At 43.0% G+C, this 18,433-nt stretch overlaps 1 protein-coding gene across 19 annotated transcripts in view; it reads right to left on the bottom strand.

Annotated features, from left to right (window-relative positions):
* RBFOX2 (RNA binding fox-1 homolog 2) overlaps positions 1-18,433 on the bottom strand; it is a 162,737-nt gene that overhangs the window by 34,653 nt on the left and 109,651 nt on the right. For all 19 annotated transcript variants that reach the window (XM_090142940.1, XM_090143027.1, XM_031600081.2 and 16 more), the window contains 2 exons: positions 12,350-12,496; positions 1,733-1,786 (listed from right to left, as the gene is read on the bottom strand). In XM_090142940.1, coding sequence (XP_089999066.1) covers positions 1,733-1,786; positions 12,350-12,496 — 201 coding nt within the window. The remainder of the gene's footprint in view (positions 1-1,732; positions 1,787-12,349; positions 12,497-18,433) is intronic.

Raw genomic sequence — 18,433 nt, 5'->3', positions numbered from 1 at the left:
CGTGCAGAGAAGAAAACATTGTGCTGGAAAGCAGAGGCAGACAAAGATGAGGGATAGAGCTCAGCACTTTGTCAGGCCAGTTATTTTTGTTCTTTCTTTTGCACTTACATCCAAAAAAATAGGGATTTTGATAGAGGCCAGAGGCTATTCCCAAAGCCAAATAGAAATGGCCAAAATTGAGACTAATTCGCAGACAGCTCTGGCCTATAAATATCAGAAGAACAGCAGAGAGCAGAATAAATATTTACAAACTCAGCATAGCTGATTGTTTTGGTAAAGCGTATAGATTTTTTATCCCCAAAGGGAAGTAAGTCTCTCTAACTAAGCCATAAAGGCATTTACTCTTTCAGACTGCTTTATTAAAACAACAAAAAGAAATAAGAAATACCATGTTTGGTGGTGGAGTTTCAAGCACAAATTAAGCGTGGAAAGGGAAAGAGCTGAATTTCATTTGTTTTGTATGCAGATCAACTGCTTTCTGGTTTCCAGATAACACAGAGACTGAAGAATTTCGGAATGCACCTTGGGGAACACAGGTTGAATTTGCAGAGGGCTCTGAACATGAACAGATCCCAGAAGATACGTTAAAGCAAAGAGGCCACGTTAAGATAGTGAACCTCAAATCCAGGAGACAGACATACAAGCTCTAAACTGATACTGCTTAGCTGAATTGCAACTTCAAAATCTCTTGTGTGCATGCACACATGTGCACACACGTGTACGTGGGGAGTAGGGAAGTTTTGTTTTAATTGAAAATGGGAATCTTAGCATTGATTAAGTCAAGCAGAGTATAGACATGCACTGTGCAAGCTTCCCCCATAGAGCTTTGGCAATGCACCTTGCTCCTGACCTGCAAAATTCCCTGCTATTCCAGTGCTGAACCTCCTGGGCAGAGAGAGAATCACATCAATTTGTCATTGTGGTGACACTGGTTACATGATGAGAACCAACTGCCCATTAGGACAAAGATCACTGAATCTCTCTGCAACTGACCTGAGCAACATCTGAAATTTCATTTTGAGAGAAATAAATTACCACTGGCTCTCAACAAAACCTCTCTCTTAATACATTTTAAGAATGAAGATAGGTGTTCAAGTGCAAATTCAATGGGGAGAGGTCCACAGGGGCAGGACAAGGGGAATTGGGATGCTTTCATTAAGCATCAAATATCTCAAATGTGAAAGGTCAGCTTCTCAGAAATGCTGAGCAAGTCTATGAAAGAGAATAAACAAATTCCTTCCACATGTTAGATATTACATTTATTCTAGGGGAATATTTTAATGCAATGAAGATGTGGTTTTGGGGAAGCGGGGCTGTCAGCCTTTGTTTCTTTATTATTATTATTTTATATATATATTTTTTTTCTTTACCAGCTCCCTTCATGTGTCACTGATTTTATTTACTGCGCCTTCCCCACAGGGCACTCATTGCCAGGGCAATGAGGAGGGATTATTATGAAGGCTCAAGTGACTCCCTGTTTGTTCGAAAGATTGGGAACCTGATCCTTTATTACAGATGGGAGCATCCAGGAGCATTCGTACATGCTGCCCAGAAATGACCATGCTCAGAGTCTGGAGTCAGAGGGAACAGGAGACAGTCCCCAGGATAGCTTTTCCCTTCCCCCATCACACTAATTCCTGTTGATCTCTACTGAGTATATTCTCTAGGCAACGAACTGCCTTTTACTCTGTGCAATCAAAACATGAGAAGCGAGTACAGAAACAGGACTTACCTTGGAGCCGCGCTCATTAAAGATTATCTCTACATCAAGGATTTTGCCAAATTGCTGCAAAGAGACAAGGGGGAAAAAAAAGATTTACGTTTGTCAATACCATTTCAGGTAACTTTTTGGGGCTGGCTACACATAAGAAGGGAGGTGAGAATATTTCAATTTCTAGCATAGGCATAAAATTGCAGTGATGTGACTGAATTCTTTCAGCTTATGACATGCAGATCCTCTTGGCCACAGACACAAGTTTTTTTCCTCAAAAAAGTCCGAAGAAAGATCTCCAGAAGAGTTTTAGGGATTCCAGCTGGTCCCTGCACAGACCAAAACCGAGGAAAACAAGAACTGAAAGTTAAAAAGGCTTCCACACTGTGAAACCACATACTGATCACGTCCTTTAGCCAGGAACACATTTTAGTGCTGCTACTGAACTGGTCACATTCAAACCAGTTATCTATTTGTAAGGCATTACTACTTCAACAGAGCCCCACAATACTGCACTACAAATACTGTATTTCCAAAGGTTTGTTCTCCAGAAAGACAGGTCCAAGATCTCATTCTCAGGAACACACATATGGAAGATTCATAACTGGTTTGAAAGCAATGTAGGCCTCTAGAATTTAAACATTTTTCCTACCCTATTCTTTACAAAAGCTTTCAATATCACAGTTTTCCATATCATCACCTGCAGAAGTTTTAAAGGGTATAGGAAATGAAAGAACAGAAAACAGAAGAAGAAAGGATGGTTCCATAGTCAGGAAAGATGATGAACACCACCTCTAGGGACAAGCATCCTTCTGTTCTGTCACTCTGCAAAGTAATATTTGTCAATTTTTTTTTTTTTTTTTTAAATCAACATTTCCATATCAAGTCAAGTGGGTATAATGCTTATTTTCTGAGTGCCCTGCTTGAAAGATTTGTGTCCAGATTTGCAGACGTGGAACATTTGCAACAGTAAGCCATGATGACTAAAGAGAAGCTTTGGATATGTAAAGCAGTAAAAAGCTATTAAGTCCCTTCAATCGTCTTTATGCAAATGAAACTCTTCCAACAATTTTAGCTATAGTTTCTGTCTGCTTCCATCTTCCATTCTCAAAAAGGAGATAGTTGTATTCTTTTTACAAATGCTGGATCACAGATGTTGTTTTTACTGTTCTATTGTGTAAGGACAATACTTGATCTTCTATTCATCTCCAGAACAATTGAATGCATAATATCTTACGTTACACAAAGTTTGAATAACGTTAACGTAAACGTGAGCAGTCACTGCATCTTCCTTTAAGCCTCAACATCTCAACAGCTAGGCTTGATCCATGCTGGATCCTCTCTTGACCACTGCTGTGCCAATCACAGCTAAAATACATTTTCTATTTCTATCCCATGCTCGTTGTGGGCTTGTCTATAAAGGAGATTAGCCATTGATTGCTTTTTGTTGTCTTTGTTACTTGGGTACTGCCATGAAAGAAATCAGTCACGACTGCTTTCCTGATAAACTACAAGTGTTTCAGTGCAGTTACAAGACAGGCTGAACCAATCTGACAGCTTACAGCTGCCAAAGGGCTGCTCCTGCTCCTTCATCCTTCCTGTCTGGGCTCACCAGCTTCCAAGAGCTGGCCCTAGTTCTCATTTTCACTCATATATCAACTGATACAGCCCACCAATTCCACAAAAGAGTAGCCCAACAAATGGAATGAATAACACATTTTTGATGCTTTACTGGTCAGAACCGATTCAAAGGGTCATGGGAGCATAGAGGCTTTGAGAAGCAAGAGAGAACAGAAAGTTGAATGCTCAGCCCAAGAGTGGGATCCGTCCCTGCCAGATCAGCTCAGCTGTCTAGCCTTGCCACACACACTGAAACAGCCGGGCTCTTGATAAATGCAAATGCCAAAATTATTTTCAGAAACTTCAGAGCCATCAAAAATCACCGGTTTCTCCTTCATTAGAGTTGTCTTAAAAGAGAACAAACTGTGCAGCTTCTGGTGCACAATTATGCTTTGCCATCTTCCCCTTTCTCCACACCCAGCTGGGCCTGGATACTTGGGTATTGCTGCCAGAGCTGCTTGCCAGCCCTAATCGGCCAAGCTCACTGTTCAGAGTTTCCACACCAACAGGAAACCTTGTCTTGTGCATTTAATTCCTAAGGACTGGCAAAAAGCTGGAGGTAACGCTGAATGAAAGTGAAGCCTACAGTGGGCTATGGCCTCCTCACCACTTTTCCACGTCAGTTGTATTTGATGAAGCAAGAGGGAAGAAACTAGCATGGACAGCAGCAGCTAACTGCTGTACTGAGGCCTGCTGGAGAAGTTTCGTGCTTTGTGAAATTCCTTGGAAGAAAGCAGTGAGGCTGTGAGGCAGCAGGACGTGTGCTGGGCTATCCAAGACTCTGCTGTAGCCGTTGCCACAGCTGCTCTGGCAGCTTCAAACATCGCAGCTCTTGTCCTTACTGCTGCAACGGTTACAGCAGGTCCAGGACTGGAGGCTTTCATTTTTTGGTTGCGTGCCAGAATTTTCCTGGAGAATGAAAGCAGGAAAAAAGAACTAGTTCATTTTAACAGTTTATATCTCCTTCAAAGCTGAATCTAATTTAGTGGAACATAAAAAGGCACTTTGTTCTCTGATGGTGCTTCCCCTACCAATGTCAACAACCTACTGCAAACAATGGAAGTTTTAAGAGCTCCTTTGCAAAAGGTTACAAATTCTGTACAAATAAGCCAGGCCATCTAAAAACAACGATCAACACCAAATGCCCCCGTATTAATTTTTTAAAATCATGCATACGGGCATGTTTGTGTTTTACAGCAGACAGAGGCTCTAGCCAAATAAAACAAGACCCGTGCTTATGTCATCCATGATGGGGACTAACCCTCTAATCTCTGACCTTGAAGGCATGAATCACTGTGCTCACAGACCTGATTCTTTCACTCAATTATTACCATGAATGTCTATTTACAACCCAGCAGAACAGCAGCGGAAAAAAAATTCTGAGCCTCTAAAGAAAGCATAATAGAACTACACATCTCAAACATTCTTCATCATGACTTCAACAGCTTATTATGTGACTGAGAGACCAGCACATCACCCTGCTACACATCAGGTCACAAGAAGCCTTCTCCATGAACTGGCTGTGTGTGAGATATCTAAGTACATATCTCAACCATATGTCAGGTATGCATATATGTACACACACGCCTTCAATCATGCTATGGCATAAGACCCTCAGAATCTTGTTGTGTCTCAGTCCTCCACTCTCTGAAGTGATCTTGCACATGTGTTCAGCTGTTTTTCAGGAAAGCAGGTAAATTAGAATCATCTTTTCTACAATGGCAGCAAGGGCTGTGGGAGATTACAGGTTTAAGGGGTATTAACAGACAACAGCTATGAACAGAACCCAATTTTCTTGCTTGAAGTTGATGCACCTCATAAAGCAAGGGCATTGAGAAAGGAGGAGCATGCATGCTGTGTGTTTCTTTCTACCCAGATGACACGAAAGCAGCAGATTTTTCCAGCAGAGGCCATAACTACATTACATATAATAAATTTGAGAGATCTGGCACCAGAGAGCTTTTGCCTTCCAAGGCACTGACAGTTTGGTAGGGCCCCTCCTGCGGGCTCTGTTCCAGCTGGCCCCACCTCCTCTGCCTGTCTAGAGCTTTCAGAAACCAGCTCCAAAACGTGCCAGACAAATAACTTAACCCTACAGAAGCCAGCAAGAGGGATTATAAGGTGAATTCTCTGTAAGTTATGGAACAATCAAAAGGTAACATAAGCCACTATCTGACAACCTCCAACTGCTACAACAGATTTTTCCATGCCCAAGCAGCTATGTAATTCACTGAGAGATGAGTGCAGTAAAGTACCTAAACCCAGAAGATACCCAACAGTCCATTTTCAGAGGTCTAAATTTCACTAGAAATTCAACATCACCAAGAAACCAATTGCTTATGCAGGAAATAATTTCAGGTCCTCAGGCCTGAGGTGCACAAGCAAGAGCACTTTCTATGCAGGAGGGGTCCCTGCTGCAGTGAGTGCCCTTGCCCCAGCTCCCCACTTGATGGGATGTCTTTTAGCTGAGAACATCTCTATCTGGAACTGCACCCACAGAAGCAGCAGAGACCCCAAGACAGGTTTGAGCGGACTCGTAAAACCCTCATTAGACAGTCCAATAGTTCCTGACAGCTGCTGAGGCACACGTAGTTCTGTAGAGGAGCACTGTGGTCCTTGGTGTGGCCATTCAGACAGAGCATGATGCTCAAGCAGTGCTGAGCGCACCACCATTCAGTCACAGAAGGTGACTTCCAGGAACTGCACTGGTGAAACATCAGGATAAACAGCCTTTCTAACACTACTCAGTTAGATTAATCAGCAGAAGCAAAGGTGCTCTCTTACTGCAGGAAGAGCTAGGAGAGAAGAGTTGTCACAAAGAGGTTTCTTCATGTCAGAACTCCCGTTCTGCAGTACTGTCATACAGGACTCAATAACATGTAATCAGGAGTCAGTACTAGACAGAGACTAAAGAAGCTGAAATCCATTTCAACACCCAAAAGATAGATTTTCTCCTTCAAATGTTCAATTTAATCAAAAAGCAGTGTCCCTTTCCAGATTTTTTCTATTATTCTTACTCCAACGTATTATTTGCCTACCTTAATACCTAATGAGTAGTTTTCTGACACTGTCAATAGCTGTGCATCACAAATTACTTGTGGATTCAAATCCATTTACTGGCAGAAAGACCTGCAGTCAACTTTTTAGCCTGAAAGCATAGGCTCATAGAGGTGTTTTGCACTCTTGACACCAGAAGAAAGTTAGATGAGAAATTATACTCACTGATATATTTTACGAAATGCAGAGTGCCAAGAAGCCGAGACTTTCAGGTTGCAAAACCTTCCAAGAATATCCATTATAGAGCTCTCAGAGTTGAGTTGTTTGGATCACATAAAGCTCCCTTTATCATCTGGGCTGGGCTGATGAAGTTTCCTCAACAAAAGCAATTAACAACCTACAGGTAGAAGCTATGACATAAGCTAGACAGTATGTTGTACTAAAAAGAAAAAAGCAATGCCATTTGAAGCCAGAGCCTGAGATTTCACACCCTTTACACTGCTATCCCACCTTCACCTACAATCGTCATCAACATGTTCCTTATTTTTACCTTATGCTTTTTTTTCTTTCTTTTTTAATAACAGGAGAAGATGTGTGAACACTTGAAAGCATTTCACCAAGGCAAATTCTGAGAAAAATTGCTTCTGACTACTTGCACTGTTGCTCCTACAACAGATAAATAGGATTTAGTACACAGATGCCTGCATGAACCACCAAAACAATTCACTTTGCTTTTGTTTGTGGAGGAAATTCGTGATTTAGCCAAAGAGCAGATGGATATTCCTCTTTCAGCAATCCAGCCCAGCCTCCATCCTCCCCAGGAGACTCTGAAGGGCATCAGAGCTGACCACATCATCTCAGTCAGTTTTATACTGGGAGGCAAACTGCTTCTTGAAGCCAGAGAAGGAAGGACTGGAGGCATCAGTGATGAGGTACAATCACAGACACTATTACAGCACAAAGCTGAAAGGATTGGGAATGTTCTGATCAGCTTTTCTTCTGCTTACATAGTCCACTAAGGAAGGGAGCAGCCTGCCAGCAGTTAGGGAGACTTTACTGTGTCAGAGACCTTTCACACACAAGTTGTCCCTCAAAACCAGATAAGAACATTTTGAAAATACGGGCTAGCTTCTTTTTAGCACTGGGAGCAACTCCTTCACTTCCCAGTAAGCTGCTCCATTGTTTAAATCAGCCTAAATGACTAAGAATTTATCCTCTTATTTCAAGGTTAATTGTTATAACTCCTAGCTTCCAGCTGGAAAATCTTGTTATGACTGCAAATAAGATCTAAAAGCCCTATTAATAGGTATCATCCGTGCGTAAGCACCTGTACAGCACAACCTAGTCATCTTCCAACCTCTTTTTGAGGTTGAGGCTGAATAAATGAACCCAACACCTTACACACCTCAAAAGCCATTCATCTTCAAAGCCATAAGTTATTTTTATGATCCTAAACTCAGAAGTGAACAAAATTATGCATCTTTTCAACTCTGAACACAAGCAAGATCACATCCCTCCTTCAACCCGATAGTGCCTTTTGCATTACTGAAGCAGTTATCTTCAATGATCAGCAGTTCTCTCCCAAATCAGCGTTTTCCAACTAAAAACTTCTATCCCACATGCACAGTACTCCGCACTAAACTGCACTGAACATAATCTTACTGGATTTCTTATTGGATTTATCAGTTGACCATTCATTTCGAGTCATTCTCTAGCAGTAACCTAATCTTCCTCCTCCTCAAATAAATACACATACACATGTACATATATACATACACGTGTTTTTTTTTTTTAATATAAATCTCACAAGCAAGGCCTGAATAGTACTATCTCCATGGGTTGATACAGACACTGAAGACGACGAAGACTGAAAAGGATCCTTGAGGAAACCTACACTAGAAGCACTTCTGATCATTGATGTCTCTTCATCTCCTCATTGGATCAAGATTCAGATAATTACCGTGTCGCTTTTTGAATCATCCCCTTGTTTTGTTCCAAATATTGAATTCAGTCCTCTCCAATTCCCCTAGCTGACACAAATTGGTTAAAAATTAATATTAGTGAATAAAAGAGTTTATTGATACGGCTGCTGTTCTTGGGCATACCTTATCTATCTGCTAATGCCTGCTTGGCTTTTTTGTTGTTGCTTTTTTTTAGTAAATATTAGCAAGCACTATCTCATTCTCCTTCGTTATAAATTACGTACAAAACCAGATATGGTAAAAATACTTTCTATTACATCACAAACGCAGCAAGTAATATGCAAATATTTTGTTTTTAATTTTAAAATACTGATTTTATACTGGACCTACCCCTTATTAGACCCTTGTTCTTTGCCATGTAAATAACTGACACTTTCTCCTTTGAAATTACGTCACCAATATCCCAGAGCTTTAGTGCATTTTCTTTCCCACCTAATTCTTTGCTTACGTAATTACATTCATTGCTATTTAGTTCATTCTTCCTCTTCATCCTCCCTGTGTGGCGTGCAGATTGCTTTATAGTACCACACTTTCCATGACCGTGGAATCACGCCTTCGTGGCCATCAGGATGATTTTGCTGAATGCTTTATAGCTTCCATTAATGCTTCCCCCTTTTAAATGTACCTTCCCAGTTGGCTATCCTGCCAATTGTTTAAACTAAGAAACAGACTCTTCTAAAGCTCCTTGCATTACTGACTGATGCCATATTCTATTTGCACAAAGTAAATACAGACAAATAACAATCACTGGTACCTAGGCAACCGTGGGATTTCAGATCAGCTATTAACTCTTCTTTATCTCCTAGAACAAGGTCAACTATTGATTTATTCCACACTGGGTGCAGAACTGTGCGCATTAAAAATGACCTATTCTTTCTAGAAGCTTTCTTGAAGTCTTTCCATTGGCATCACAAAATGTCAGGTAAATATTACCTGCTCTAAGCAGCCTATTTTATTTGCCGGCCTATAAGAAGAATATACTTAAGGAAATGTTTGTTCCATTGCAGAGGATATTTTGGGGACCTGTTAGAAACACGTGACAGGAGAGAGATTACTTGAAATCCAAAGAACTTGAATTTGTCAGGAAATCCTTATGTCTGCGGCTCTCCCAAATGGCGATGGTTTGGAAAGCATTATGTAATTTCCCCTTAATCACACACACAACAACACATCTGAAGTCCACCTCTACTCAGGACTGGATGAAGGCATCAGCTAATGTTTTGTGCCTCAGGACTGGGCTGACCTCTCTCGCATGCTGTTCAGTCCTCAGGGGACTTCTTTCCTCCTATTCCCCACCATCACATTTATTTCTCCCTCCTCCGCTGCCTTGCTGTCTACCCAATTTCTCTCATTGTACAGTAGTTTGGGAAAACCACTCCAGGCAAGGATTTTGAGTCTCTCAGATATGACGTTGAAGAGATGTGACCTGACACACGGAAGGGAGAGGGAGAAGATGGGGGTTATAGGCAGCCACAGCTGAAGATTCAGACAACCATGAGTCCCCCGTAGGAGAAAGGGTTGGTTTCAGTAAGTCACCCAAGGGAAAGCATCCTGATCCTGAAAGAGAAATGGGAGCAACGAGGATTCAGACAGAAATGCTCTCCTGCTTGAGGCTCTGAACATGCTGAGAGAAGCAGCACAGAGAAGAAGCGAGAGCTGCAAGAACCATTGATTATTTCCTTGGCAAAGCAATAAAGTTTTTCCTTACTGGAAACTGGCACTTTCTTTTTTTTTAAATGTCTCAAAAGATGGATAATGGTTTGGTATGCATAATTCTCAGAAAACACAGTGCCAGGTGAACTTGCAGACAGGTTTTATAGGGAATACACCATTTACCTAAGTCAAAATCAAAACACCATGCAGGACCTAAAGATGACATTCAGACAAAAAACAAACCAAAATCAGACGACTTGGGGAGCAACAGAAACTCATATAGTGCACAGAAGGGACTGGGAAGTGTGTAAGTGGCAACATCTGGGTCCAAAAAAAGATAAGAAACCTTAATGAAAGCAGCCAGGCCCTATTTTCTACATGCTCAACACTGGAACAGCAGTTCACTCCTATTGTTTGTCTCTCTTCATCTTCAAAGCAGACAGGAGAGTTGAGAGTCATCAAGACAAGGATGTTCTTGCCATTTCCATTTCATTCCTGTTCCCATGCCAGGAGCACAGGGAGGAAAGTATCAGTGTGAATGTGTATGAAAGGGTCCAGTCTTGAGCAAAGCACCAGGCCCAAGGGAAAGGGCAGCACAAACACAGAACAGTTTATGTAAGTGATACAGCTCCCAGGAGAGGGGAGAAGCAGCAGCACAGAGCAGGGTGTGCTAAATACAGAGTATAGCAGGTGGTCCAAGAACTGGCTGTGATTTCAGCAACCAGTTTATCCAAACCGGACGGAAATGCCGACTGCACAGCTCTGAAACAGCAAAAAGCAAGCTAAAAAACACAAGCAGAGTAGGCAACTGAAGACTCAGCAATCACAGATTGCCAGGAGATGAGTTTCACCCTGAAAACGTTCCCACAGACGTCAAAAGTGCAGCAATCTAATGCATGAACAAGAAGGAATGCCAACCCAGGCCTCTAGCAATAGAATCACAGAGTTGTAATTTCAACTGGGACCTATTTCCAGAGGTCATTTAGTTCAACACCTGCTCAGAGCAGGTCTAATGAGATCAGTTTGGCTGGGCTGTATCCAGTCAAGTCGAACACCTCCCAGGATGGAGGTGTCTGAAGACCTGCTGAGGTCCCTCTGAATGGCAGCCCTGCCCTCTGGCATTTTGACAACTCCTCAGTTTGGTTTCATCCACAAAATAGCTTCTTACAGCTAAAAAAAATAAAAATAAAAATAAATAAATAAATAAATAATTTGAAGAGCAAAACCCAAATACGTCTCACAGTATGCAGCAACTTAAGGCCCCTGCTGAAGACCATCAGTGAAATTTTCCAACATTTCTGCACTCTTTCTATAGTCCAAGCAATGAATCAATAATTCCAGTTATTCCTTTTTCATGTGTAAGTTTAAGCCTGAATTACGAAATGTCAATCTGACACACTCAAAATACTGTAACACCTCTCTCTGTGACAGTGCATACACATACGCAGATGTCTAAAGAGATGCCAATAGCTGAAACTGCAGAATAGTGCAGAATTTGGAGGAATAGCTGGCTACATGTTTAGGATCAAGGACACAAACTCAAAACAGCACGGTAAGGCAACCTTAGCTTTCCTGACTTGAGTGCTCTGCCCTGCATCTTAAATAGGCAACAACATTTTAAGCCTGTAACCTTTATTAAGCAGTATTTCTGAAGACTTTGAAACACATCATCAACCAAGAACGCTACCATCATACCAACAAGTCACAGATTCCCGATGATGATATATAGCCAACTTCACCTAAATGTTAGGTCACGAGGCACCCAGCTCATCTGTGTCCACGTGGAAAAAGTCACTGGCTATACTCATGTAAGCTCACTCTTCCCCAAAGAGCTTATAAAACTGAGAAGATGAATAGCACGTGAAGATTAGGGGAGACAAAGTATTCCATCAAAAGAAACAAAATATATATCATACCCAACTCAAAATACCATCTGACTTGCACTAGCTTTTCCACATGCAATTACTAGTTGGCCAGCTCCTTGCAATAATTTTTCATCACAGAAGTGCATCACGAGGAAAGACAAATATTTCAACAAGTTCCTAAGCAACTGCAAAACAGTGCTTTGTGAGGGATATATTAAGTCAATGTTTAATCCTAGCCTTCACTGGGAAATAAGGTGAAGTTTTGTTGTGGTCTTTTTTTTTTCCCTCAAGCCAGTTATTAGCTTATAATTAATATCTCTTATGAACAACACAGAGTTTTCATGTGTAGTGACCAAATGCTACTAATTGCCCTAATCCTGCAACAAGTTTATAGGGTGCTGAGTAAACCGGGACAGGGTCAAAAGAAGGGCTTTTTCCCCAGAGAACAGAAGCCAGCATTGTACATTCTGCCTGTGGTGAAGGAGAACCTGCTGTGCCTTGAAGGGCTTTAGTAAACTTACCCCAAACATCTGTCGAAGGTCAGGATCTCGAAAGCGGAAGGGAATGTTAGACACATGAAGTCGTTTTGGAGTGGATTTGCTCTCGGTGTTCTCACTGCTCTGTGTCTGTGATTGCTGTCCATCTGTCTGTGCCCCTCCTTCTGTCTGCTGAAATCAGAAAGACACAAGTGTGCGCATGAATAGAAACCATACAAATTAGTTTAATGTGCTCCGTCCATCTCTTCTTATGTATTAGTACTCTATTTGTGATTGCAGTAGCTGAGTACTTGACAATTACTTTGATAAAGCCAGCAACGCTTAACCATTGATTTGTTGTTCTTCCTTTCCTTTTCCACAACTAAACAGTAATGAGATCTCATCTTCTTTCCCCTCGTATCACCTTTTAGCTTAGTAGATTTGCCTTTGCTTTTCTTAAATTGCTTCTCTTTTCCCCTGCTCTTCCTCACTTCAGCTGCCACCATATGAAAGCTCTAATGAAGAGGCGGATCTTCCGTATCCTGAAGCTGGGAGGTAGTACCGCCGCTCTAATCTCATGTGGCAGGATGTTCCTGCAATCATCAAAATCCCACAGCTGAAGTGGCAGCTCTTCACCGGGCCAATACCAGAAATGCATCTCCAGGCAAAATGGCATCTGCTGTCAAGCTCCCTTCAGAGAAACACCACCCCCCAGAAGAAGGTCTATAATTAAACGGTAAAATCCATGTATCAACAGCTTACGGATGTCTTTGATTAACTTTTCTAGTACATTTAAAAGCCATCCCAGGGACAGGAAACAGTCATTAGTACTGCTGGATTTATAAAAACCTCCAAATGCTACTTTCTGCTGCCAGCTCCACAACTAAAATAAAGGAATCGGGTCTGGCACTCCCAAGTGCCGACTGGTACAGCAAAGCCAGGGCAAGGGTGGGCTCTTAGTACTTGTGCACAGAGAATGTACAGCAAGGGGGTACACGTGCGTGCCAGGGGACATACCTAATGGCCCCACAGAGAAGAAGCAAGGAAGAGAACTTCAGCTGCTTGTGCTGGGCTTAGAGTAAAAAGGAGTAACATCTGAGCAAAGTATTCAACGGACAAGGGACAGTCCCTTTGCAAAATGCACTGATGAGAAAATGGTGGGGCTTTTGCACTTCAGTCAAAATCACATCAGCAAACACTCAGAGCCACAGAACAGAGCAGACTATAACCTGGCCAGTCTTACTGTTCTAACCCTGTGCAAGAGCAAGCAGTGATGGGTAAAGGTATTGAAAGAGCATCCACCCACTCACTCCTATCTCCTATTGCTTGCCTCAGCCCCGTGGGACTGATGCTCTGACACTTGTATGATGCACTTCAAAATGTCTTTTCCATTCTTTAGGTGCCAACCTGACTTCCTCCTTAATTCACCAAGTGAAAAGAAGCTCTATAAGAAAGCAAAGCGCGTAATTGTTACTTAGCCTTTTTTAGGCACCTTCAAGCCTTAAAATACACAAATAAGAAGTAAGGGGTTGTTTTGGTGAAGGCCTCTTTTTCCTCTCTTCTTTCTCTAAATATAAGTTTGTACAAAAAAGAAAAGTATGTGGAGAGTTGCACTGGTTCCCCAGCCACTGTCCAGGCACGCTATACTGCCCTGCACATCATCCCATATACAACACTTGGTGATATTTGGAACAATAAAAAAAAAAACTCATCTCTCCATGGGTAAACTATACCGGCAACATTAAGAGAGCTTCTTCTGGCCAGAAATGTCCTTGACACATACAACCTTGACCTTTACAGTGGTTATAATGGACTGACAAAAACAAGCTAATAGTTAAGCACCAGCCTCTTGTGCTGAGCAAAGCAGTGGCAGCTTTCCATATTGTTTTAGTAGGACAGCGTAAAACACATTTGATCTGATTAATATAAATTAAGCTGTGATAGGAGGAACAGAGATTCTGCCCTGCAATTATCTCTACTCCCCAGAGCCATGTGAGTCTCGGGAGAAGCCCAGCAGGATGAAGAATTTTTATTTGGCCAAGGCTCAACCCCTCTGCTTCTCAGATATCAAATTTTCAAGAACAACCTCACAAACTTCCATTTGACCGTATCTAAATAGAAGCCACCCCCTCTTCAAATCCCAGCTCTTCTCCTACCCTTACCCCTATGACAAAATGCATCTCTAAACAGAGAGTGCACCCTAGGGGAAGAATCAATGCAGCTGGCTTGTGATTAAATCACACCATGCTATTTGGTGGTTTTATTTTTATTACTCCATCAGAGTCCTTTGCTCCTCAGGGTAAGTCTGTCCAAGCAGGACAAAGCACAGGGGTAGCCCATCCATCACCACTGCACACAATGTCTGTGTTGCAGTGAGCGCTCCAAAACAACTCCCCCGAAATCACTGATGCTCCTGCTCTAAGGTATCTCTTTCTGACCCATTTTCAAGCACGTTCTGGAGTAGAGCAATTCACCACATCCCAAGTCATGCATAGAATTGGCAAGTGGGCAAACATTCGCATGCTTCCTCACTGCATCTTCTGCAATGGGAATCAGGAAAGGCAGAGACTCTGAACAGTGACAACAAAACCATGTTAGATCCTAAATTGAAATATAGATGGTATAGGACTGGTCCTGCTGCTGCCAGAGGAAAGGGAGCTGGGAGGTTGCCTGCACTCCTCTCCCAGCCATTTGTTCCTAAGCAGAGGGCTGAACTCCTTTCTTACCAAGGGTGCAATCTATCATGTACAGTGGCCTGCTCAAAAACACTCACAGCTGTTCCCACATATGGCAGTGTGCTGCTGTCACACAGGAGTCACTTTTCTAGCATGTGAGATGTGTACGAGACAAAGGCTTTAAACTGGAGAAACAAGAGAAGGGATGGGGGCCTCTCAGCCCAACCTTACCTCTCTGACGACGTGTTTTTGCAGGCCCTCTCATTTCCTTGATTTTTCGGCAGTAGTTTAACATTAAATACCTCTTCTCCCTGGATGCTGCAACCTCTCTCATTTCTTTGCATCCACAGCCCCAAGGTAAGAGCTGAACTTTCTACCACTATAACATTAGCTCAATACATTTGTCTACTGCCACACATTCAACTACAACATCAATGAAAGAAACAGTCTCCTCAGATCTTGCTTTCCCCTCCCCCTCCTCCTTTTATAGTTTTTCCTTGTCTTAATTCATTAGGAAGGAGATGAAAGGAAGGGCCCGGAGCCCGTTCTCCAGCAGCACATAATGGAGACTGGCAAAGCGCTGCCCTGACCGAGCCCAAGCTTTTATCATCGTGTTTCACCCAGCACCCGCTCCTCACCCCGACTCCTTCCCTTCCCCACATCAGGTTTTGAGATGCAGAAGGGAGCTGACAGCTGTTCCCTGGGTCTCAGAACTCGCAGTTGGGCAAAGACCCCATGTTTGGAAACAGCCCTGGATCCCCGCTGCCTCCTCGCTGCAGTCTGGGTAACATATACTTATGCAGCGATAATGTCATTCATGCCTGCACACACAAGCTCTGAGCTGTTCAAGGTCACTGAAAGCTGCACCACAGCTCAGCACGCACACGGTATTTGCTTCGCTCGTCTCTTCGCTCCCTTTGCCACCTCCTTGCACCCACTGGCAGTAAAGAAACCCTAAGCAAGAAGGGGCTGTAAAGGGAAATGTACACGTAAAGCGGGAATGGAGCGTCTCGCAGGGCTTGGAGGCGGCTGTACAGCCACCTTCCTGCCTCCCTACCATGCTCTTCTCCTCAGCTGGCAAACAAGCCAATGCTGAAGGATTTCTTCTCGGAGGGAGGGGGAGCAGTGGGTGCACCTGAGCCCAGAGTGGAAATCCATCTGTGCCAGCAGACGAGGGGCCACCCCACCAGGAGCAAAAAGGACCCTCATCCCACAGGCCAGCACGGGGCGCACACTGCTTCCCACTTGCTTCTTTTTAACTGGAACTGCTTCAGATTCAAGTCTTAGCAAAGTGAACAACAACCCCCTGACTTCTTCCCCCAGGAAACAGGCACTCCAAAGGCTGAGAACCATCATGAACCATAAATCACTGCAAAAGAAAATATTTACAAAATAGAAACTGTAACTAACAGCTATATTTAAAAGGGGACTTGGGGTGGCTTACAGCATATGAGAGACAGACTGTGCTCACTCCACTGCTTCTAGACCAGTCTTGGATGCATAAAAAACAAAAACATCTTGATGGGATCAAGACCTTGAGGAACTGTGTGGAGACAGGGACTGCACACTGGGGCTGGCAGAAAGCAACCGACCCGCTGCCAGGAAGAGTGCAGGGAACGCTGGAAAATCTCTGCAATTTCCACTGAAATGCCTGGGTCAAAACAACCAGATGCCCACCACCGAACAGACACTCACAAAGATGATTTGGTGGAAAAACGAGCAAGGAATCGGGCACTGGATAGCAAAACCTCTCCTGTCTTATCACACTGCACCTGAGCAGTGCTGAGCAAAGGATGCAGGAGGTCCCACTGCTTACAAAAAACGGCTAAGGATACACCCAACCACTTCTGCTGAGCTTTTGACTGTTTCCATTCGTGAGGGTAATTTTGGGTGTATTTGGTTTTGGCTGTTACCTGGGTAAGAACACAGGAATGGGGCAAACACTTGGTGGTGCTTCTCTGGCCTCCCACCCTGGAGGCCTCTCAGACTCCAGCAAGCAGAAACAGGTCATGCCTTCTTCGTAACTGACCACTGGCAATGAACCCACTGCCCATGAAACGTTTTTGTGAGTTTTATGAACCCATTCTTACTCTCAGCTTCCAAAGCATCCTGTGAACAGGCTAGGGGAGGTTTAGGTTGGATATCAGGAAAAACTTCTTTACAGAAATTATTGTTAAGCACTGGAACAGGCTCCCCAGGGAGGTGGTTGAGTCACCATCCCTGGATGTGTTTAAAAACCATTTGGATGTAGTGCTCAGGGACATGATTTAGTGGAGAGTTATTAGAGTTAGGATAGTAGGGTTAGGTTGAGATTGGACTTGATGATCTTGAGGGTCTTTTCCAACCTGAGCAATTCCATGATCCTATGAACAAGAGTTCCACAGCTAAATTCGTCATTATATAGGCAAAAATATGAAGAAAAGCTGTGAGCTTTTTTGTTGTTTTGTTTTCACAGAATCACAGAATCACAGAATCGTAGGGGTTGGAAGGGACCTCCAGAGATCATCGATTTGCTTTTTGTTTTTTAAATATGCACAGCACAGGGTTACTTCCTGCACGCATCCTAGTAAGTGAAAGCAGTAGAGTTCTCAACACTATTCAGCATTCTACACATGTCACATCCCTTCACTCGTCTATCAGCTCTTTTCCTAAGTGAAGATTTCATTTCTTCTCATAAAGAACCTGCTACACCCTTTTCATCATCACTATTATCCTTCTCTACACTGCTTCTAGATCTCCTCTAACCTTTGAGAGATACACAGCACTACCACGGCTGTATACGCTCACGTAATGATATTTTCTGATTTATTCTCTATTTCTCCTTTGAAATCATTTTTAAATCTGCCTCACTAGACGCAAGTCTGGAAGAGCTGACAACCAAAATAATCTGCCTCGTACTCAAAGCAAATTTCTGATGTTAAATGTCAGAGTTTGCTACCTCCAGACAACGATTTCCAATCTGTGGTGTCTGAACAACCAGCAGCTACATACTTACTGGGAGCCTGCTCCTCCTCACATCTACCTGCTTAGCTGTATCAAAAGAGAACCGAGGATCCTCATTAAACATATCTCTCACCTGAAATACCTTAACAAGAGCAAACGCTTTAATTACTGATGAAAAATAATTACAGAGGAAATTTTTCCTCTATCTCAGACTAGGTAAAAAATACCCAAGGGAAAGTCATCCTTACAGCATCATCATAGAATGGTCGGGTTGAAAGGGACCTCAAAGCCCACCCAGTCCCACTTTCTGCTGTGGGCAGGGCTGCCAGCCCCCAGCTCAGGCTGCCCAGGGCCCCCTCCAACCTGGCCTTGAACTTCCAGGCATGGGGCACCCACAGCTTCTCTGGGTAGCCTGTGCCAGTGCCTCACTGCTTTCAGATTTAAAGATCTCCTCCTAACATCTAACCTAAATCTCCCCTCTCTTAGAGCCTTTTCACTTTGTCCTGTCACC

The sequence above is a fragment of the Phasianus colchicus genome, chromosome 1, assembly GCF_987193195.1.
Source record: "Phasianus colchicus chromosome 1, bPhaCol1.hap1.1, whole genome shotgun sequence".
In the NCBI taxonomy this organism is placed as follows: domain Eukaryota; kingdom Metazoa; phylum Chordata; class Aves; order Galliformes; family Phasianidae; genus Phasianus; species Phasianus colchicus.
Note: the sequence above shows the minus strand (reverse complement) of the source record. Positions and strands in the feature narration are given on the sequence as shown.